Below are 22,248 nucleotides of genomic sequence, written 5' to 3' on the forward strand. Positions count from 1 at the left end.
AGAGAGAATCATGAAGACATTTGTTTTCCAAACAATCATATGGGAATTTACCAGATTGATAGAAATGGCAAATCTTTGTACTCAAATCAGACAGATCTGTAACCAGTGTTCTAATAATCACTTGCAAACACAGTTAGACATTGACAAAGAACTGGGAAATGAAGTTTAAGGTAAAAAAATCCTCAAAAAAACACTTAATTATTCGTACAAAACATTCCCCACCTAGATTTGGAGATACTTTACTTCTCATGTGTCCAATAACAGCACAAGATGATAGGCAAATAAAAAGGAAAGGAACCCAGAAACAAAGGGAGCAAAGAAAAGAATCTATCATTCCATGACTGCAACTCCACCAGCAGCTTTGATCTTCTCTATGATCTGATTAGCTTCGTCCTTTGTCACCCCTTGTTTAAGCACGGACGGGACCTTCTCCACGAGCTCCTTCGCCTCCTTCAGCCCCAAGTTCGTGAATGCCCTCACTTCTTTTATCACCTTTATCTTTGCCGACGCATCAAACTTCTCTAGCTTCACGTCAAACGCGGTCTTCTCCTTCTTCTCCTCGACTTTTCCGGGTCCAGAATCTGTTTTTCCACCGACATCCATGCCTTCTGTCGATACAGCTTGGAGTTTCGGGTGTTTTAGCCGTTCATGAAGCATAGGGCCGATTAGTCTGCGTTCTTCTGGAGGTAGGGTGGCTATACTCTCTGCTAGCTCTATGATTTTGTCGGCAGGTGGAGGTCTCGGGCCATACGGGTCGTATACTGGCGGGTACTTGTATTTCTTCGGTTTGGATTTTGGGTCTCTGGGAACAAAGTCATGCTGGAAGAAACGCAGTTGCAGACACCGAGTTACCTCCGGCCGGCAATGGCGAGAATGAACATTTCTGACAAGTGAAATCAGCTTCATGCCTACTTCTCTCGCAACAATTACTAACTCAATGAACAATCATTTCATATGATTGCAAGGCGTTATTGATCGGACAACACCACAACTCCCTGTTCCAGAAAGAAAAAACGGAGTAAACATTGAGATTCCAGAATGAGAGTGACAAATTTCAGAAACACATAGATTTGTCTCGATTCAAGCAGAGATTTCTTAGTACTTCAGACGCATATTTTAACTCCACAGATCACTGGACTTGACACGGGGAAGGATAATCAGGAAGCAGGAGTTAGGATTGTTCAACAACCATGATAAACCCTAAAACCATTTCAGCTCTATTTGTCCTCCAACGCAATACAAATCCCAACATAATCGACGAGCTGAAATGGTATTAGATTCGCTCGACATATGTACAAATGCTTACACACCAGCTAGTCTCATGCAAATTATGTTAAAATTCAAAGTACTCGAAGAAGAAACCGAGAGAGATGAAAGATCAAACGACAAGATCACGGCTCAACACATGATGTGAAACGAGAGAGAGCGGATGCGACCTACCTCCGGCGTGACAGCGGTACAAGCGGCAGGTCTTGCCGGCGGCGAAGAGTTCGTCTCCAAACGGTAACACTGGTAAGGGGGAGGGAGACAGAGAGAGAGAGTGCACGAGGAAGCACTAGGGTGAACTTCTATCATTCATATGGGCTAAAGCCCAACAAAGCCCAATTCCAATTTCGTGTACAATGTGCACGTGCGTGTCACGTGTGTTTGTAATTTTTTTTTTCTCTCGAGTTTTGGCCAATTGCAAAATTCAAATACGTATATAGCTGAGCTCCCGACACAGAAGAAAACCAATTTGAAGAGGCTCAGGCTCAGAAAAACAACAAATCAACCAAGTGATCATCATCCAGAGACGAAACCATCGAAAGACGAAATCCATTTTCTCCAACACCCAGAAACTAAAATCCTCAAAAGCTGTTCGATTCGAATCCAGAAAAAAGGATGAAACTTGAACATATCCGACAAGGTCGTTATCGTGTTCTCATGTTTTAACTTTTAAGGATAAACAGAGGAACTTCTAAGTCTATAAATCTCCAAATGATCCACCACTTGTCCTAATCACAAGAATGTCCCACACATATGATTCATCATCTTTGATTCCTCCATAGAATCCGGAATCTCGTATAGAACTAAAGAAAGAGACAATCATCATCATCATCGCAGACAACGGGGCAGAATCTACGGAAGCTTCTATCTTTTTCAAGAAGGGTTCCTTACCGATCAGAGTCTCTTCAGTTTCATCTACGAAACTCTGTCGGGTCACGACAGTCAGAAGAAAATACCATCGGTAAGTGGTAACCAGTATAAAAGATCTCTGCACATATATGCCAGAGAGAAAGAGGGGGGGGGGTAGAGAGGTACTTGCTACTTGGTTCTGGTTCTGTTCCACTTTTCTATGGCTCTGTACCAATCCCACTGGAAAAACAGAGCGGCGAGTCTGATCAATCCCGCAGTCATCACTTCAAAGAAGGCGGTAAAAAACGACCTCTGAGGGGACAAGCCTGCAGTCGCAGTTGATAGTAAGAAACCCTCAAAATTGCACGAGACCGAAAATTTTCCCGCTTTGATGCCTTCCAGAGTTATCTTGGCAACTTCTTCGGGTCGCATTGCACCAGAGGATGCAGCTATTATGTTAGTGAGTTGCGGCCTGGTCTTCTGCTCTGAAAACAAACAAGAAAAGATCAAATCATCTCTCGACATGATTTGGAACTGTAAGAACAAACAAGGAATTTGGAATCTCAGTGATCTGATTTAAAATTGTGAGAGTTAGATAACGATATAGAGTTATCAAGAATCTGAATGAATGAATACAATACAGCTTTGATGAAATAATCTATGCTGCAGATGGCATTAAGGTCATCACAGTTTCACTATTGCTTATCGAAAGTTTCTCAAACCCACATTCAGCTTTATGTAATTTGTATCCAAATCTTTCTGGAGACTGGATTCTATAGTTCTTTTGTTTTTCCAATTTTGGACAACATCAACCAGGCTAAGCTTCAGGACAAGGATACTCATAAGAAGACAATCAGCAATACAACTTCTTCACTCTCGAAAACTACTATACGGTATACTTCTTTGTTACATTCGCTGCACTCATTTACAGTTTTGAAAACGAGATAAGAGTATGAGGATGGCATTACCTTCCTCAAACCCAGGAGTTTCTGTGTCAGGAGGAAAAACAAGAGAGACGTGAATATTGTCAGCAATAACCTCTTGCTGCAGCGCTTGAGCTAAACCCTGAAGCCCAAACTTGCTCGCTGAATACGCAGTGTAACCATAGATACCCACCTGAAAGAGAATCAACAACAACACGTTACCCAAAGACAGATTGACTGCACAAGCTGGAAAAATCCTTACTAGAAACCATGGATGACATCTAGTTAAAACCCCATGTTTTCCTATACGCTCTCTCAACTCAGCCTCGAAAAGAGAAAAAATTTGCAACCTTTTCGAACAGAAGCGCATAAGGGCACACTACTAGAGTAGAGTGGCTTATTTTGCTAAAAACATGTTCTCATCTTGATGCTTATACACGTTCTTGGTGGCGTAATGCCATTATATTAAGCAGCAGATTATCGGTTTTCAGAACGGATCACATTGGTACAAATGTGAAATCAAGAGTTTGGCATGAGACAACAAAGCCACTGCAAGTGAGATAGTGAATATAATGATGCCTACCATTGTTCTCAGCTTGAAACATAACTACAGAGTCATATTCACTGTTGTCTTTAACCTATGGAGTGATCAGAGACGACGAACAAGACAGGACAAGACCATGATTCTGAAATATGCACGGAGGCCATAGGTTGAATTTCGAGAAACAGACCTGGCCGGCTTGAGAAGACATGAGAGCGATGGAGGCAGGGCCACGACCTTCCCTGGCTTTCATGGATGGCAAAGCGGCCTTAATCACGTTGAAGCTCCCCAACAGGTTCACGTCAATCATGAACTTGACCTCGTCCAGGCTCTGCTTCTCCAGCTCCTCCGCCACGAACACGCCCTGATTGACCACCAACACATCGATCGGCCCTGATTCCCTCACCGCCTTCGAGACGGCGTCGTAATCGCGCACATCGGCGGCGAACGTAGCGGCCTCGACGCCGGTAGCGAGCTGGATCGATCGCTTGGCCTCTTCGAGCTTGTCGGGGGAGCGAGCTAGGATGGAGACGCGAGCTCCCTCGGCGGCAGCGCGACCGGCGAGGGCGCGACCAATGCCGCTGGAGCCACCGGTGATGAAGACGTGGCGGGACTTGATCGGGATTCTGACGGGACGAGGCCGTACGATAAGGGCTAAGAGGAGGAGGAGAGAGAGGGTGACGAGGAGGAGGAGGATGGAGAGAAGGTAGACGACAGCCATGGAAATTGAGTCTGTGAACTCAAACGAGCTCGGATATAGGGAACTCCGTCATGGTTCGAAGAAAGTTTACCAGTGGCTCCGGTCCCTCCATAGTTATCGAGAAAGCTCTTCTTTTTCAGACGGGGATTTAATCTGTGCTTACTCCATTTCCACAAAAATCGTTTCTTTTCCAACCAAAAGAAAAAAAAAATGTTTCATCCTCCATAAAGTTCGAGTTTTTATTTGTTATTTTTAGAAAGAAAGAAAAAAGGTTCGATTTTTATACTTCCCACATGTTTTTCATCTAAAAAGTCATCTGATTATATGTTTAAATTGTCACAAGAAGGTAAAAAAAATCTGAGTTATATTCCTAAATTGTCACCGAAGAACACAAGATCTCGAGGGAGATGGGCAAGCATATATATGTGTGCGTATATATGGACGTCCATGTGATTGGCACGACAGAATCATGTGTCAGTCAGTCCCTTTCCTTTTAGATCTGACTTTTAACGTTCAGGCAACTGTTGCATACTAACAAAAGATTTGATTGGAGGGGGGGGGGGAGAGAGATTCGACATTCGCCAATTCTCCACATGGGACTTGCCCGAAGATTCTTTCATTTCTCTTTCCCCAAATCAAATCTCTGTTTCTTGCTCTGTAGCTTGTTCAATACAATCTCCTGAATGAAATGGCGGAGTCTTCATTGCCAAAAGAGTAATAACCGCTACATGGGGTGGTGGAGAATATTACAGAGGAACAGTCAGTCAAAACACTAAGAAGACAGTAAATCTTGGGATCTATCTTTTCACCAACCCCTTTGCTTCCTCCATAATGATTCTTATTCATTGCTGATTCACAAACGAATTAAATCTTGATATAATCTATATATATGTATAAATCACATAATCTTTCTGTATGAATCTTGTGATGAACTGGTTAAGTAGAGACAGATGCTGCATCTCTGTAGGTTCTTCTTGGGTTAGAAGCATGAACAGTGCTGCTGTTATCATGTTGCTGCTGACGCTGCCTTTGTGGGTGGGATTGTGGATTTGAGCTGAAGGAACTGAACCTTCCTTGATTCTGATGATGATGATGTTTCCTTCTTGGTTGAGAAGATCTTGGGATGAACACTCCTGTCCCTTTGCTCTCTCTTCTCCTGCAACTCTGCTCATGCGCAGATGGAGACACCGCACTTCCTCCCAGCAAACCCTGTTTCAAAAGATCAAGAACGCAAATGCGTGTGGTCCAAGAAACCGTACGTAGCGGATGATGATCAGACCGAGCTGGTGTTTTGTGAGATGGGTTTTGTAAAACAGACGAAGGGAGAAAAACCTGGAGAGGAGAGAGAGAAGAGGAAACATGTTCATCTTCTTCATCCATGATGAGAAGAGAGATCTGCCTGCTTATATCAGCAAAGAAGACGTCATCTTCAACCTCTACCTCCATTGCCAATTCCATGTCCCCTGTATTCGTCTTAAGCTCACAGACCCCAGCTCGAGTGGAGTTTAGAGAATGCGCAAAGGGTCACATAAATAGGCGGGAGAGAGAGAGAGAGAGAGAGAGGTGAACGTGGGTCCAGACAAAAGGCAAAATGGACAGTGTAATCTAATCTGTCCAAGTCCCACCAAACTGGATCGTGAAGCTGTGCAATGATGTTATCCAGTTGGTGTTTTATAGATAGTATATATATGTATATATATACATATATATATAGAGAGAGAGAGAGGATATATTCAAATCTATGAGAAAGAACAAAACCAGTTTATGAAGCTTCATTTTCACAATTGGTGGATCACAAGGTTTTGAATACTATAATAACTTCACAGACCAAAATCCAGTTTGGTTTCCGTTAGAACATCTATGGCAACCATCAAACAAACAATAATTACATTATATTCCCCCACCCAATTAATCATTCCAATTAAATCTAATCACCCCAACTAATCCCCTACTGTCTCCCCTCAAACAGAGCCGCCATTCCAGTGGCTTCCTGTAAGAAACAGACGGCCTTTTTCCTACTGTTCTTGTCCACGTCTACGACCCTGTCGCGTTGACTGTAGTCGACTCGAATGTCCGAGAAGAAGCCACAGCCACGTGCTTAAGATAAAGGGCGTAGAGGAGCTCATTCCATGAGTCGGGTACGCCAGGGAGGCACCAGTGGCTGGAGGCCCGAGTCGACTCGAATGTCCGAGAAGAAGCCACAGCCACGTGCTTAAGATAAAGGGCGTAGAGGAGCTCATTCCATGAGTCGGGTACGCCAGGGAGGCACCAGTGGCTGCAGCCCTGCCTGTGCAAAGGCGCAGGACCGGCAGGGCCGAGATAGTACAGGGACGAGTGGCCGTCTTTCCTTTGAGCCGTCATGGAAGTGATGTTCAACAGTTTCAGTTTAACCGTCTCTGTCTCCGATCTGCTGGACAAGACATCGGCCAAGATTTTTATCTGTGCCCATGTCTCTGAAGGGACCAGGGACAGGGAGATTTCGGGCAAAGTCTCCATGTGACAAGTTCCTCCAGTTCTCCAGTCTCCTCCCCTGAAATGGACGGGGGAAAACGTACGGAAAAAGACCTGGGTTTTGTCCGAATCAACCTCGTCTTGTATCCACCTCACCACTGTCTTGATAGCTTTCCTGAATGCATCATCTGGGCTCATCTCTGTTTTCACTTGCTCACCTTCTTGGAAGTAACATCCCCTGCAGTAACATGAGAGTTGTTATTGTTGGTTGATGGAACAAAACCAGACAAATGAATGACTCGGGGACAATTCGGTATTCTAATCCGATCTTAGTGGCAGAGATTATCCGGTTTAATGAGATGAACTTACTGTCTTATAGTTTTCTCGTTGTTCCACCAATGGCCCGTGTTGAAGACAAGCACGTCGGCATCTTTCCACTTTCCTGCAGTCCAATCCATCGTGTCCAGTTTCAGGGTCGTTTTGATCAGATCTGGTGATCCAGCCGGCGGCCTGCCCTGGACAACGAGAAAGGGCGCTCTGTAGTATTCGACCGTGCAATTATAGTCCTCAAACTTGAATACCAAGAATCCCCTGTGCTTTGTAATCGGACTCCCGTTCACCTCATAGACCGAACTCCTGTTCCGGACTGCAGAAGACAGCATACACAGAAGAGACTCCCATTGGTTTCGTCCTATCGAGTCCCCGACAAACACTAGCCTCTTGTCCCGGAGTTTCTCCAGCATCAGTCTTGCGTCAAATCTGGATCCATTTCATCAAGGGAGTCAGCCAAGAACATCAATAGCTAATACTTGAGTTCGAATTACAAACAATAACCTGTAATTCACACAAGCATGATGAAGTTACAAACTAAAGCTGCAGTCTACACATGATCTTTGGTGGGTTGTGACAGTAAATACTCATCTCAACAAACCTGCCAGTTATTGGTAACACTAAACACAGGCCATGTCATGGAACTCACGGGTTCATAAAATACAAAACTTTATGACACATATACATATACATATATATACACATATAACCAAGAACACACATTCACAGAACAAGTGCATGATTGGTGTTTAGGATAATTGGGAAATGAAAGAGCAGGACCATCTCAACCGGATTTGTGAATCACGAGATGGTGATTATATGCAGACAAGTTGGAAAGTGACCAGAGAAAACGACGGGAAATTTCACTAACTTGCCAAAATTTGCAGAAATGAAAGCAACTTAAAAGGCTATGATTTTCCAGCAGAAGAGAAGATTGGATAAACAAACCGTTGGTGCTCATATTCAACCAAAGATTATCTGGTAAAGAACACGGATGAAACAATGCTAGATCGGGAGAACACTGGTTTTCTCTCGTTTTCCCTTGGTTTCTCGAGCACCAAACATGAACAAAACAGTTAACAGTATTAAAAATTTGTGTGGAAGTCAACAACAACTACGCCCAGGACATGAAAGCATCATTTTCCCTCGCTAGTTGAACAGTTTGCTTACCGAGAAAATGCAGGAAAACAACAGGTGAGAAAATTGCAAATCTCATGCGGCAAGCGCAGATCAGAAAGTACCAGTTTCACTTTCCCACATTTTCCAGGGAACCAAACATGATTGAGAAAATCCTGAGAAAGCAAAATTTTACCTGGGCAAATTGCAACGTCTGGGTTGCCATCTCCACTTAGTGTGGAACAAATCAGGCCTTCCGTTCTCAGTACACCTAAACCCTTCATCCAAAAAGCTGCAATCTTTGGATTGATACAAGGGATACGATTCGTCCCAAACCCATTCCCCATCAAACACATCACACCCATCTCCATCTTCTTCCAGAAACCCCACTCTCTTGGGATTATCACCGGACCCATCAAGTTTTAGCCACATAAATCTCTCCGATTGATCCGAAAGGCCGTACCTTTTGGCCACGGCTCTGCAATCGAAATAGAAGAAGGCACATACCAGACACAGCCCGACCAAGAAGAACCCCAAGACTCCGAGAGACGGCTCGAACACGAGCCTCAACCGCTTGAATCTCTTCAACACTTCGCAGATTGGCATGGCTCCATCGTCTTCCACAGATGTGCTCTTCGACATCTGAGGCTCAGAGGGAGGAGAAAAGAAGAGGCCAAGTTCAAACCTTGATCTTCTGGGTATTCTTATAACCTCTGGCAGAAATCAAAAGGCTCGTCTTCCAAGAGATGGGTTCTTGGACATCTGAGGGGTCAGAGGGAAAGCAAATTTCAAAACTTTACTCTCGTCTGGATGGATATTCTATTTCATCAATCAACAGGCTTGAAAGAAGTTTAGACGGGCAAGTAAAATGGAAAAGAAAGGACAAAAAGGGTCATGGCCAATGGAGCTGAAGCATGACGAGGATCGTTAATGGGGGAAGGGGCTGCTTTGCTTGGTAGGTCAGTTTTCGTTAGAATATGAATAATGACGCGAAAAACATGTGTGGAGGAAGCGAGGAGGCACTCATGGAGGCATTTCTTGTGCGCTTTTTCTACCTTTTCCCTTTTCTTGAAACAGTTTGCTTTTCGGAGAGAGAGAGAGAGAGAGACCGTTTGTGAAGCGGCCACACTTACAATGACGATTAGGTTCGAATACAAACAAAGGGAAAGAAGAAAACTCTCGACTTTTTCATGCAGTCTGCTGTGTTCTTGTGTTTACAGTTTACTGGAGAGAGAGAGAGAGAGAGAGAGAGAGAGAGAGAGAGAGAGAGAGAGAGAGGGGGGGAGGGTTTGTAGAGAGAAAGAGGAAGGGAGGAAGGGAGAGAGGGAGGGAGGAAGGGGGAGAGAGAGGCGCATGAATGTTTCTTGTGGAGATCGTGGGGTTTTAAAAACATGGGTCTCTTTTAACTGGTTTATTTTTTGTGTAAATAATATTTACAAATATTTAATTACTAAATTTATATGACAATCTGGATTTCTATAGAAATGTATATTCTTGTTACCAACATATTATTATTTTTTTTAAGTCCTAAAGGTGACGGTCCATGATTAAGCAAAAGTAAAAAAAAAATGAATATACAAGTTTGGTAACAAAACAAAAAATAGCGAGTATCATTATATATATTCGACACGCATATGTGCGAACAAGAAGAGATATGTATCAACATTATATAAAATATATATGCTACTGCTAAATGTAGACTAAAATAAACAAAATATTTAAGATTTTGGTTCTATCGTTTTCTATTTCATTACAGTTATTTTGGTATGTATATTTAAGACAGGAAAAATATACAGTCGCGTGAGTCACGGGCGAGTGGGTCGAATTCCCACAGTGCGAATGAGAATTGGTGGGGCCACCGGCTGCACTAAACTCTCTAGATTTATTTTGCAAGAAAACAATAATTGGGGTTTGGTCCCACTTTGGAATAAAATAAAATAAATATAAACGTATATAAATAAATGTAATCTTCCATAAAATGATAATTAATTAATAATGGGCACTGTGTAATTGTTTAGAGATATAATTCTTTTCTTGGGAGGAAAAAAAAATCATATGCCCATAAAAGCTCTTTAAGCGTCTATTGATTCCATTCTTTTGACTTAGAAAATTCTACAATAGAAAGTTTGCCCAATAAATAAAATATTTTCATGTCTCTTCTATTTTAAATTTGTCACTTTCTGTGTTTTTAATTAGTGATCACAAATTATATTAAACAAAATATGATATGTATAAAATTTTTCTATGAAGACTATGAAATGATATAGGATTGAAATAATAATTTATTTAGCAGTGTATTAAATTGGACTATTTTTCTTTTAATGTTTAAGGGGTCAGGCCGTACTACCCCACGTAGGGCTGCTTTGACGTTTGACAACCAACGGTCCAATACTTTTACCAAACAGAAAAGAAAATTAAAATATACCCTTAAATGGATTTTTTTTAAATAAAGCATACCAAACTAAAATTAGGATTTGCATTATATATATAGTAATAATAATAATAATACTTTTCAAACTTCAAACGGTAGTATGTTTTTTAAATTCCATTGCTATATTTTTTTCCTCCACATTTTTCATTAATTTCCTTCCATTAAAAGTGTGGAGACAAAAAAAAATTAAGAGAAACTCAGAAATAAAAATATATCATAGTAGGACAGAAACTCGTTTTGGTTTGGCACTAATATGAAAACGATTGGACATAGACATTCAGCGACCAAACAAAATTAAAAGGAGCGTTTAAGTCTTACGCGTGGGGACCGAATATTATTTATCAACAAAATCAAAATTCAAAATAAAAAAGTTATTCCCCTTATATATATATTTTTAAATAATTCTAAATAAAATTTATTTTGTAAGCAAATGGGCCAAAAACAGAAAGCTTCAAAGTGGCAGAGAATCAGAACCAGATAGATTTCTTCTCGGTCCGAAGCCCATTACAGAATTACCCAAATCGAAATCCAAAACAAAGCCTTCTAATTGAAGCCCACCCATTACAATCGGGTTGACCCGACCCGACCCACCGTCGACGATTCCCATGCACTGTATCCCTCCTCCTACATCCACCATCAGATTCCTCCCATGGATCCTCCACCTCACCATCTCGCTCTGCAACCCTAATTCCACCGCCGGAAACTCCTCCCCAAACGGCGTCGTATCGGCCAAGCAGAGCCCGAACGGCGCCACCGCGCTCACCACCGTGGTTGCGGTCGCCGTCGCGCTCGCGGCCTTGGTCAGAGATTCAACGATCTTGTTGTAGATTGAATTCTCCACCACCGTGTACGGAACCACCGTGCTAAGCTCCGCCGATAACGGACCATCGATGGAGAGCTTCGCGCCGTTGAACCGGATGGATTTCACGCTAATTACGTAACTGCCACTCGCGTCGGTGAACAGAGGGGTGTACACGAGCGATCTAGACACCTCCGCACCGAATGCTTCCTCGGCGGAGGAAGTCGAGACGACGCCGTTTGATTCCGACAGGTAAACGCTGAGAAGGGAGAGAGATATGGGCCTTTCCCAGGCCCAATATCCCGGGCCCCGCCGGCGAGCCCACGTAACAGCCACAGAGGAGCACAGGCAAAGAGTAAATGTACGGCTCCCAGCATCCCGGCGGAGTCAGATCGGACGGCCAGGAAGTCTCCGGCGAGTTCTCCCGTCGTTGTGAGCCCCGTTAAGCTATTTCGCACCAGAAACTGGCAAACGCCATAATCTACACGCGACGATGACACTGGGTGGATCCCAGACCTCGCCTTCGCGCAATCGCTAGAGCTTCCGGCGGGGCCCAAGGGCCGACAACTTCCTTAAATTGGGCCGGCTCAAATACTATATATATTAAGGGCCTAATCTGCCCAGTAATAAGATAAACCGGCCTACGCACAACTAGGCCTTATTGTTTTAAAACGCTAAGCCCAATTCATTTGCGAATGACACCATTGGTTGCTTTGCCGCAAAAATTAATACTTTTTTTTTACCATGATACAAATTATGTGTGTAGAGATTGTTTCAAATGTTTTAATATTCTAAATTATGTTCTTATATAATTTTATACTAACCTTATTCCAATGATTTTTATCGACCAAAACAAGAGTATTTCAACGAAATCAATATTATTATTTTTTTCTATTTTTATGCTTTCTGTATCATTTCTATCTTCCCTTCATATTATCATTTCTTTTTGTATGTTGGGATTTGTTTTTCTTAATATGCATCGACTTATTATTAAAAACAAGCTCAGCTGTTAAGTTGAAAAAAAAATATAAGATCAAAATATTGAACTATATAATAAAAAAAATTACAATTACTGAATTTTCCTCGATAAACAATACACATTCACAAAGATGTGTGTATATATATATATATATATATATATAAAACTATTTATGTTAAAAAATATATATATTGATAAATATCGTAACGCATTTTCCCTCTGACAAACTTTTAATATTTTTATTAAAAAAGAAAGAAAGAGGAGAATTGGGTAATAATTAAGCGTGTGTGCTGGCGAGGTGTTTGGCGGGACCCATAAAGGTTAAAATCCACCGTATATCAGAGAGATTTCCAATCTTTGATATGTAGACCCCACAATTCTCCGAATCGACTCATCTTGACCGTTCGTTATTTTCCATTTGACGGTACCAATTGTTGTTTGCTTTGAAACTAAATTAATTATCTGTGTTTTCCGGTTTTGATAAATTTAATATTGCAAGTCATGGGCTTGGACCGTGCATGAATGGTTATATGATCCATCCAATCTAAATAATTGTTCTAATTTTTTTTATTGCATACTAGTATATAGAACTTTTCATATTTATTTTTTTTATAATGAAATAAGATTAAAAAGAGAATAAAAATAAATATATAAAGAACAACTGACATATTAATTGAAATATATAAAGTCCAGTGGTTGAAACATTACAAAATCACTTCAAAATTTTGGATTTGATTCTAGCGGTGGAGAGAAAGATGAACAATTAGTTAGGTGACTAAAGGTTCACTTATATCTAGGATATTAAATGGATCCAAAAACTAATAAACCTCTTGGTTATAAAAAAAAAAGCATAAGAACTTACATTGGAAAATGTCATATAGGGGGCATTAAATTTGCTTAAAGGGCCAGCGGAATGTTGAAAATACCTTGGAATTCAGTGAGGAGGAATTTAGTGTGGCTTAGGGGGAAATAACATTGGGAATATTGTTATTAGTTTAAGTAAAATAAAATGAATTTAAGAAATCTACGGATGTATATAACAAAATAATTTACTAATTTTGCCAAACAGTGTAATTGAACAGTCCATAATTCAAGGGGGATATGTCGGGGTCATGTTTTAGACCAATCCCTCTTCTATTTAATAGTGTGTCCCCCGACATTTTATTATTCTATTTTATTTAACATTATAGTGCCAAAATGCTAATTCCACCGTCGAGTATAAATTGATATAAGATTTTCCAAATGCTTGATGACGAGGAGTGCATTGTCATACTATAAAAATGTATAATTTATGTATTTAAAAAAAACTTATTTGCGCGTTTTGAATCATGCATGATAAAAATATCAAATAAATTTATAATATCACATTTCCAAAAATGGATATAGCAACCAAATTCAGTTACAAGATTTGATTTTCATTGATTAAGTTTGGGTTTGGAAATAGAAATATGAACCGTTTGATCACCGGTGGCCGGACATCTCCATGTGAAAATCCTCTGCCAATTCAAGGCGTTGGGTCTTGTGCTTTGAACTTCGATCTCCACACTTTGACTCTTACAAGTCTACACATCTTGTCCTTTTTTTTAAAAAAAAAATTGTACTTTAATTAATTAATTAATTAATCCAAACACCATCACTAGCCACTTTTCTACTGCCTCCCTAAGACTTCCATTTTATCATTATTTAATTTTTGTTCGTAAAAATTTTAATATGGGTCGTACGTTTTTGTTATGTTCCCTTTTTAATATCCGTGCATATGGAATCATACCATTTTACCCAAAAAAAAAAATCTTAGTGTTAATTTAATCGGGACATTATCAAAAATACACTTACTTTACTATTCTACTTCAAGACCTACTCTTGTGACCATGTGATCGAAATATAGTGTGGTCACATATTGATCTTATTGTTCATAACGTTAAATTTATGATGTTTTAATCAAATAATTAATAAGATATACAAGGTATGAGAGAGGATTACGAAGCCAAAGAAGGAAGGGGGACTTGGAATTAAAGATCTCACTAAGTGGAATGATATGGCAGCATTAAAACTTATCTGGGGCCTCTTTTTTTGAGGCGGGGGTTTGGGATGGATAAAAAGCAAGTACCTGCAAAGAGGCTCCTTCTGGTCTATCACTAGCAAATCGATCCAATCTTGGACTTTCAGGAAGCTGCTAAAACTTAGAACATGGGCATCATCCTTCTTTCGTTTCCGATTTGGTAATGGATGTCAAACCAGATTCTGGTTTGACCCATGGACACCCATGGGTCCGCTGATCGCTTTCTTGGGTCGAGGAGGGCCAATGATGTTGGGAATTCCTCTCCGCGCCACTGTTGCAGAGGTTTACTCTAACGGCTCGTGGTCAATTGCTCCCCCTAGATCAGAAAACTCTCTTCAACTTGCCATTTACCTAGCCTCGACTACTCTGTCTGATAGCCAGGACGAGGTAACATGGCAAGTCGATGGAAAGGTAATGACTATATTCTCCTCTAGAGAAATCTGGAAATCGATGTGTCATCCATCCGACAATATATCTTGGACTGATGTCGTTTGGCATAAGCATCATATCCCGAAGTTTGCTTTCACCATTTGGCTAGTCAATTTGGACAGATGCCCGACAAGAGATAGAATGAATTCATGGGGACTGAATACATATCCGAGATGCCTTCTCTCTCAGGATAGTGTGGAAACTAGAGATCATTTATTTTTTGAATGCCCATATTCTTCAAGGATTGTTGCAGCCTCGTTGGGTACTATGATCCAGATCCCTCCTAACTGCTCTTGGAATGAGATTCTCCACTTGTTAGATCGTAGCATTGGTTGCAGGGTTAGAAGATTCACAGTCCTATCATTATGGCAGATAATAATCTACATGATTTGGAAAGAGATGAACAAGAGGCTGCATCGAAGTTACTTCTCAGATGTCTCCTTACTGATCAGGGATATTGACAGGGTTTTTCGGACACGTATTGCTGCCCTGCGCTCTTCCTCACCTGAACTGGCAAGCTTAAGTCTGCAGCTTTGGTTCAACAGTAACCCGCTACCTACTCCACTGATACAGACCAACTAATAGAGCCAATCTCTGTTAATTTTTTGTAATGGTGTTCACCCACTATGTATTGACAACTATGTATCTTTTTCGTTAATACAAATCTTTATAAAAAAAAAAAGATATACAAAGTATGAACATAATAAATTAGTGTGATCACCATAAATTTAACGTTATAATCGATAAAATCAAAATGTGACCACACTATATTTCGGTCACATTGGTCACATGGTCACAATGGTAAGTCTTGAATTAGAAATAACAAATTAAGGGTATTTTTAATATAATACCGATTTAGTCACATGAAAGAAAAGTATATGACTGATATTCTTTTAAATTAGTCTAAAGATTAATAGAAAATGAATCATACCATTTTACATATACATTAGAAAAAAATCGAATTTTCTAAATTCAAACCGAAAAAAATTTGAAAAATCGATTTTTTAAAACAAAAAAAATAATAAAAAAGAATAAAACTGAACCGAACCAAATATAAGATAATAACCAGATATTTATTTTTATAAAACAGAAAGAATCGAACCGAACTATTTTCGACAATATCGAAACGACTACTCTAATATACATATAATATATATATATATATATATATATAATACCCATATATATATGAGAGAGATACGAGAGAGAGAGAGAGAGGGTGGGTAGAATTAAATGTTATATGTTAAGAAAATGCGTAGCATTAATCGAATTGGGCAAGTGAAATGTTATCCAATCTTTTCACGTGGTACTACCTGAAACATGTCCGAACCTTGATGTGACAATTTTCTATTTTTTTCAGCATTTATGAGTACTATACATCCGTATTACATTTATTTTACATCCATAATGCATAAATGATATTCAATTTTTTAAAATTTGAATGAGAGACAAACAAAATGCAAAATAAAGGGGTGGCGTCTTTCCATCGAAGCCCACTAGTCGATTCAATCATATGCATTACAAGGACGAGTCATTTCTGATATTTTTATTTTTATCATATGATAAAAACGAGATATTACACATCAAGAGATTGCTTTGCTTATATATACGTACACACACATATAATCGAATTGTACGTACATATTTAAACTACAATCTTTGATAGTTTAATACGTACGGCCATGTGAGTCCGTACAACGTCGCTAAGTGAAGAGCATGATGGTGATTTATCTTTTCTATTGGGCAACTAATAGAAAATCGAGTACAAAGCAAAGGAGTTATAATCAAAGACGAAAAACTATAACAAATTGTCGTTTATTTCATAAGAAAATAGATTAATATATATTGTTAACTAGTTAATTAAGATTGTGTAATTAATGTTTAAATTATTGCTGTCATATTGACTCGGGCCAATGGATACTTTTATTTTATTGCTCCTTATGTTACGTACCTTCACGTGAACCATTTAATTTTTCTTTTAGAAAAAAAAAGTCATCAGATTAGATAGTTTGCTTTCTTTTTAATCTTCCTCCTTCTAGATATTTGTATTTATTTATGCATTTTGATAACTATATAAACTATATTAACAAAAAAATATATATAGCAAATTGGATATATTTATATCATATTATTTAAAAAAGATAGATTTTTTTAATAAAATAACAGATCATTAAAATTCATAGAAATCAAATTTTAATCTCTATATTTCTCCCTTTAAGACAATTTTGGCACAAGAAAGATAACTCGTGTGTCACACGAACATATTTTCAGTAGTGATTTGGGATATATATATGGTATGGGTAGTAAAAAAAATGTCACAGTATTTATTGCGATATTTAAATCTAGTGCACGTAATTCTTTTTTTGAAACAAAATATCTAACGTAGAAAGTTCTAGACGCAGGGTTACGTGTTCATTCAGAGATACATCGTAGATGGAACTGCATATATATATATATATATATATATATATATATTGATAAAATGGAACTGCATATATATTGAGAGAGATTATCTAAAGACGGAATATAAGTACAAAACCGTCATTACACATTTTTCATGTGATATAAATTAATTGGCGACGATAAATCAAACAGAAGAAAGACAAGGAGGTAAGAGGTATACCCATTTCAAACTTTTGTAAGAAAATTCGTGACAAAAATAAATATTAAAACTTAAAAATCATATTGGTACATATATATAAATAATAAAATGATAATTAATAGCTAGCCTTACTAAAGAGTAAATAGATAATAGCAATTGACAGAAAAATTCAAACACAAAGGGCCCATAGACGCCACATTTACATCTAAAGGGTGTCTCTAGAGATCGGAAGCCACTCATCATTGCATCCCACGTATAGTATTGATGAAGATGACATCCAATGTGTTATATATAATCGCCCAACTTATAGTACATATATATAAATATATATATATATATATATAACTATACGATTGAATATAACACGGTATACGATTGACAAGATACATGGCATTCACAATGGTATATGATATGATTTGGGTTTTCAACCAAAAATAGTATTAACCACTCGATTTGAAATTGTATATATGTATATACACACCTTCATCAAAAGAATATAAACCCCTGTCCCACGGAAGTATCTCTGTCTGAACCCCAAACACAAACCACTGCCCGCATGTGTCCACGGTTAGATTCTGTTTCTACATTACACGCATGCATACACACATGTACACATATATATATATATGTACACACACGTGCGTATGTGTGTGTATGTGTGCGCTCCGCAAATATACAGATATACACACGTATATACAATTATACATGAAAGTATGAAAACAAGAGAATGGGAGCAAATCAGACAGAATTGTCTTTTGTTAGGATGCAATATTTTTCTCTAAACGTGAGCAGTTGGGGACCGGTATAAATGTTTTTTTTTTTTAAGTATAACTGATAATATCTCGTAGGCTAAATAAAAATAAATATATATATATATATATATATCATGAATATTCGTAATATATCCGTTTGGTTGGAGCGAATTTTAAAACTAACCCTTGAATTTTTATATACACAATCCGCCGTTTGGATTATTTTTTTTTGTGAGGGTTTCATGGTACGGACACTACAGCATTTGCATTGTGGTTGCCGCCTTCTTTTTTCATGTTCCCTCGATCCATAATTATGAAGCTTTCAACTTTAAAACGTGCCTTTTTTTTTAATTATACGGTGCTTATCTTCTATATATTTACCAAGGTCGCATTTACAATTATGATACTTAACGCCGTTAACCAACCTCACGCCATCTCATCGTTGATGAGCGCGTGGGTTCCACGCTTTCCCTCGAGGCGGCATGGGGCCATCTGGAGTCACATTGAACGGCTAAGATTCACTCTCAGGATGCTCGTAGTGCAGCTGATAATCTCTCGCTCGAGATGACATGGCAGCGTGTGATTGGACAGTTCGGGGTCACGGTTATCAAACTTCCTCGTGCATTTCCAATTAGTTATCAGTGAACAAAAATGCATTACCCAAAACATAATCTGAATTCTGAAGGCAAATTTTTTTTTTTAAATGGAAAATATTTTACACTATTTATAAATAATGAAACTGTCCGAACTTTATTTAAAATTATGAAACTATCTGAATATCTATCAAAGATATTAAGAAGAGACGTTTGAGTATGTCCTCTCTCTTCAAACCTGGGTCCCACCACCTCCATATCATCATCATCATCATCATGCATGTCGTTTTTTGAGATGATGGCGATGACGACGAGACCTTAATATTTGTCTGCTCTTTTTTTTTTTGGTAAGTTTGAAGGATGAATTGTAATTAAGGGTGAATTAAGAAGAAATCTTACAAAACCTAAGGGTTTTCAAAATTAGTAATCTCTCTCTCTCTTTTGTCCCTATCTTGGAAATTGTTGTTCCCACTCTCTCTCAACCCTCATTTTTTTAGTTAATTTAAATGTTTTTAAAATTAAATCATCATTTGATTCTTTTTCATTCAAAAGCAAACCAAATGCAGTGGACACAATGATGCAATATAATGGGTGCGACCCACTCCAATTTCCATTTTTTTTCTGACTTTGCAAAAAGATAAAAACTGGCCACACGTTTTTTAAATTAAAAACGTTACAAGTTCAACGAAAAAAAATTGGGAACACTAAACACCCATCACTAAAAATACTTTTTTTATTCTCTATAAAATTACTGAAACTATCACAAAACAAAACCCTTATATAACATAGGATTTGATTTTAAAAAAAAGTTTATAAAAAACCCCCCCTCATTTCCATGTATTAACCAGAGAGACCGGAAGGATACAAACTATAAGACATCCACTTTTTAAATAAATATCTTCTGACCATAATATATAATTGTTTATTGGTTCACAATATCACATTATACTGCAGCTTGAAGTGTTCTCATCACTGAACATATGCGAGTACTGGTCTCCGCCATGGGGCGGATACGGGTATGGATACGAATACGGATACGGTTGCTGTTGATACTTGTGCGGGTGCGGCGGCATGTAGTTGACAGCGGGTGGTGGCCGAGCGTACATCATTGGCTGGAACCGCTCGTTCCCCATCGCCCGCTGTTGGTTCATTATGGCCGCTAAATATTGCTGTTGCTGTACTTGTTGCTGCTGCTGCTGCTGTTGGTAGATTGGATTCGGGCCGCTGCCCTGGAAATAACCGGGTCCGCCGCCGGCCGGACTCGAGGTCGGGAGGCCTTGAACCGTTGGGATAGTGCCCATTGGACCACCTCCAATTGAGGGTATACTACCCATTGGACCACCTCCCATGGCCATGGGCAGGCTTATGTTCGGCAGCCCTCCGCCGCCGCCGTTTCCGGCCATTGGGTGAAACCCCGGTGGCATACCTCCACCGCCACCGCCGTTACCCTTCTTACCTCCATTGGGACCTCCATTGTTACCGCCGCCACCGCCCTTATTGTTATTCTGGCCACCTCCGCCGCCACCGCTGCCGTGCAGTTGGCCGCCTCCGCCGCCGTTGCCGTTTTTTCCGCCGTTCTTGCCACCGCCTTGGGTAGGATTCCCTCCGTTACCTCCCTTTTTGCCGGCGTTCCCGTTCCTGTCACCGCCTCCGCCGCCGATGTGAACTGGAACAGGGACAGCGTTGCCACCGTTCTTACCGCCGTTTTTACCGTTACTCCCACCGCCATTACTGGCGTTCTTCTGAGCGTTCATGAGCTGTTGAGCGTTAGGCATTAAGTTCGGCATCATGGGTTTCATCTTGTTCGGCAGAGGAGGGTGATCGTCGAAGCCATCACCATCCAAATCATCATCAAATTCATCGTCGTCATCATCGAATTCATCGTCACTGAAATCATCCTCAGGAACACCGAACTTGACAGATTTCTGACTCGGGGGCGGGTTCTTGCTCACAGGAGCAGGCCCTTTGAAGTCCTTCAGCTGTGGTAGCTTCAGATCTTGAAACCCTTTCAGCTGATGAATCTGTTGCGGGTTTGGCGGCTGACCCATCTTAGGCTGGTTACCTCCACCGCCGTTCTTCTGTCCTTTGTTACCGCCGCCGCCGCCGCCTTTGCCGTGGTCAATCTGCATGTTCTTGAACTGATTGGCCAAGTGGTTGTGGTTCTGATTGTTGTTGTTAGACTTTGGAGCTCCCCAGAGTTCGGCATGCTTGCCAGATTTCGCGAGCTTCTTGATGAGAACCGACGAGTCTACATTACCAGAGACGGTCACTTTCCCTTGTTCTGCATCTATCTTGGTCGTGAACACTCCTGTTTTTCAGACAATAACCAAACAAAAAACAGCGTCAGAGTGAAAAAAAAATCTGTTTTTTTTTTCATGGAGCAAAAAGAAATTGAGATTCAAGTCCAAAGGGTTTGGCGGCATACCTTCAATCTTCTGCAATATCTTCTTGACTTTATGTTTACAACCATCGCAGTGTATGTTCACTTTAAGAACACAAGTCTACATGCACAAACACGGGAACGAGGATTCAAATTAAGAAACCATAAAACAGAAACAGAAGGGGGCGAAATGGCTTTGCGGAGAGAGAAATTCGGCAAACCTGGATCTTCATGAACTCTTCTTTGCTCATATTTTCTCAACCAAGGAACACACACAAACGAAATCAAATCGTCTCTGCCACCAGATCTGGGACAAAGCCTCTGCTCACTCCCGAAGCTTCAATCTGCACAACCAAAGACCCAGGAATGCATTCGTCAAAACATTCAGAACCCACAAAAAAGCATCTTTTTTTTTCACATACACACGCATATATATATATACTCACACGCTCATACAACACATACGCGGAGAGAAGGGCAAATTCAGAGAAGCGAAATGCTTGAAAGAAGCGAAGAAGACGGAAGAAAGGTTCAGACTTTACAGTAAGTTGGTGGGCATTCACTTCACTTCGTCTATTTCCGCCTGAGAGAGAGAGAGAGAGAGAGAGAGAGAGAGAGAGAGAGAGAGAGAGAAGAAGAAGAAGGTGAAGGTGAAGGGGAAGTTGCAACCTTCGTTATCGTTTTTTTTTCTTCAAAAAGAGAGAAGCTTTTAATTTATTAGAGCAAAATGAGTGCTACTACTCTCACTCACATGGGGCCTTTAGTGCTAAAACAAATGTAATACGTTGGTAAATATATTAAAAACTTGTCAATGTTTAATATATTGTTTTATTCAAGGTTAAATATAGAAATTTTCTTATTGAATTAGCATAAAGATGCGACCTTGAAATCGGCAAAATAAAAACGCACTAAATACATACTTTTATTTACATATAATATTCATATCCTGCCATATATAATATATATATTACAATTTTCTAGACATTCAGTGGCTCCGGTTCGGCCCCTTCACGAGTTTCATTTTATGCAGGCCTTGTTTTTTTTTTCT

General features: G+C 39.7%; 5 protein-coding genes and 1 pseudogene across 9 annotated transcripts; all 6 read right to left on the minus strand.

The window, feature by feature from the left end:
• Positions 1 to 149: 149 nt before the first annotated feature.
• On the minus strand, positions 150 to 1,545 carry LOC104822304 (50S ribosomal protein L7/L12-like). Its single transcript, XM_010553462.2, has 2 exons — positions 1,441 to 1,545; positions 150 to 995 (listed from the first exon to the last, which is right to left on the minus strand). The coding sequence occupies exon 2, from the start codon at positions 904 to 906 to the stop codon at positions 331 to 333; it is 576 nt and encodes a 191-aa protein (XP_010551764.1). The 5' UTR covers positions 907 to 995; positions 1,441 to 1,545; the 3' UTR covers positions 150 to 330.
• Positions 1,546 to 1,728: 183 nt separating this feature from the next.
• Positions 1,729 to 4,517, minus strand: LOC104822305 (3-dehydrosphinganine reductase TSC10A-like). 2 transcript variants are annotated; one of them, XM_010553464.1, is made up of 4 exons: positions 3,770 to 4,517; positions 3,084 to 3,231; positions 2,302 to 2,600; positions 1,729 to 2,191 (listed from the first exon to the last, which is right to left on the minus strand). In XM_010553464.1, the coding sequence occupies exons 1-3, from the start codon at positions 4,298 to 4,300 to the stop codon at positions 2,305 to 2,307; spliced, it is 975 nt and encodes a 324-aa protein (XP_010551766.1). In that variant the 5' UTR covers positions 4,301 to 4,517; the 3' UTR covers positions 1,729 to 2,191; positions 2,302 to 2,304. The 2 variants fall into 2 exon arrangements, with proteins under 2 accessions (XP_010551766.1, XP_010551765.1); XM_010553463.2 differs by having other exon boundaries at positions 1,729 to 2,600.
• A 442-nt stretch (positions 4,518 to 4,959) lies between these two features.
• On the minus strand, positions 4,960 to 5,818 carry LOC104822307. The gene is made up of 2 exons (XM_010553465.2): positions 5,612 to 5,818; positions 4,960 to 5,488 (listed from the first exon to the last, which is right to left on the minus strand). Exons 1-2 carry the CDS (start codon positions 5,735 to 5,737, stop codon positions 5,216 to 5,218), a joined length of 399 nt encoding a protein of 132 aa, XP_010551767.1. The 5' UTR covers positions 5,738 to 5,818; the 3' UTR covers positions 4,960 to 5,215.
• Positions 5,819 to 6,028: 210 nt separating this feature from the next.
• LOC104822308 (protein trichome birefringence-like 10) lies at positions 6,029 to 9,470 on the minus strand. Its single transcript, XM_010553466.2, has 4 exons — positions 8,373 to 9,470; positions 7,100 to 7,489; positions 6,465 to 6,968; positions 6,029 to 6,350 (listed from the first exon to the last, which is right to left on the minus strand). Exons 1-4 carry the CDS (start codon positions 8,816 to 8,818, stop codon positions 6,314 to 6,316), a joined length of 1,377 nt encoding a protein of 458 aa, XP_010551768.1. The 5' UTR covers positions 8,819 to 9,470; the 3' UTR covers positions 6,029 to 6,313.
• A 1,532-nt stretch (positions 9,471 to 11,002) lies between these two features.
• LOC104822521 lies at positions 11,003 to 12,111 on the minus strand (annotated as a pseudogene).
• A 7,424-nt stretch (positions 12,112 to 19,535) lies between these two features.
• Positions 19,536 to 21,947, minus strand: LOC104822309 (neurogenic protein mastermind). Of its 4 annotated transcripts, none has more exons than XM_010553471.2 (4): positions 21,738 to 21,947; positions 21,422 to 21,544; positions 21,246 to 21,321; positions 19,536 to 21,128 (listed from the first exon to the last, which is right to left on the minus strand). In XM_010553471.2, exons 2-4 carry the CDS (start codon positions 21,449 to 21,451, stop codon positions 19,759 to 19,761), a joined length of 1,476 nt encoding a protein of 491 aa, XP_010551773.1. In that variant the 5' UTR covers positions 21,452 to 21,544; positions 21,738 to 21,947; the 3' UTR covers positions 19,536 to 19,758. The 4 variants fall into 4 exon arrangements, with proteins under 4 accessions (XP_010551773.1, XP_010551771.1, XP_010551769.1 ...); XM_010553469.2 differs by having other exon boundaries at positions 21,666 to 21,947; XM_010553467.2 differs by having other exon boundaries at positions 21,647 to 21,947.
• Positions 21,948 to 22,248: the final 301 nt, after the last annotated feature.

This window comes from Tarenaya hassleriana, unplaced genomic scaffold (genome assembly GCF_000463585.1).
Source record: "Tarenaya hassleriana unplaced genomic scaffold, ASM46358v1 Cleome36, whole genome shotgun sequence".
NCBI classification, from domain to species: Eukaryota; Viridiplantae; Streptophyta; class Magnoliopsida; order Brassicales; family Cleomaceae; genus Tarenaya; species Tarenaya hassleriana.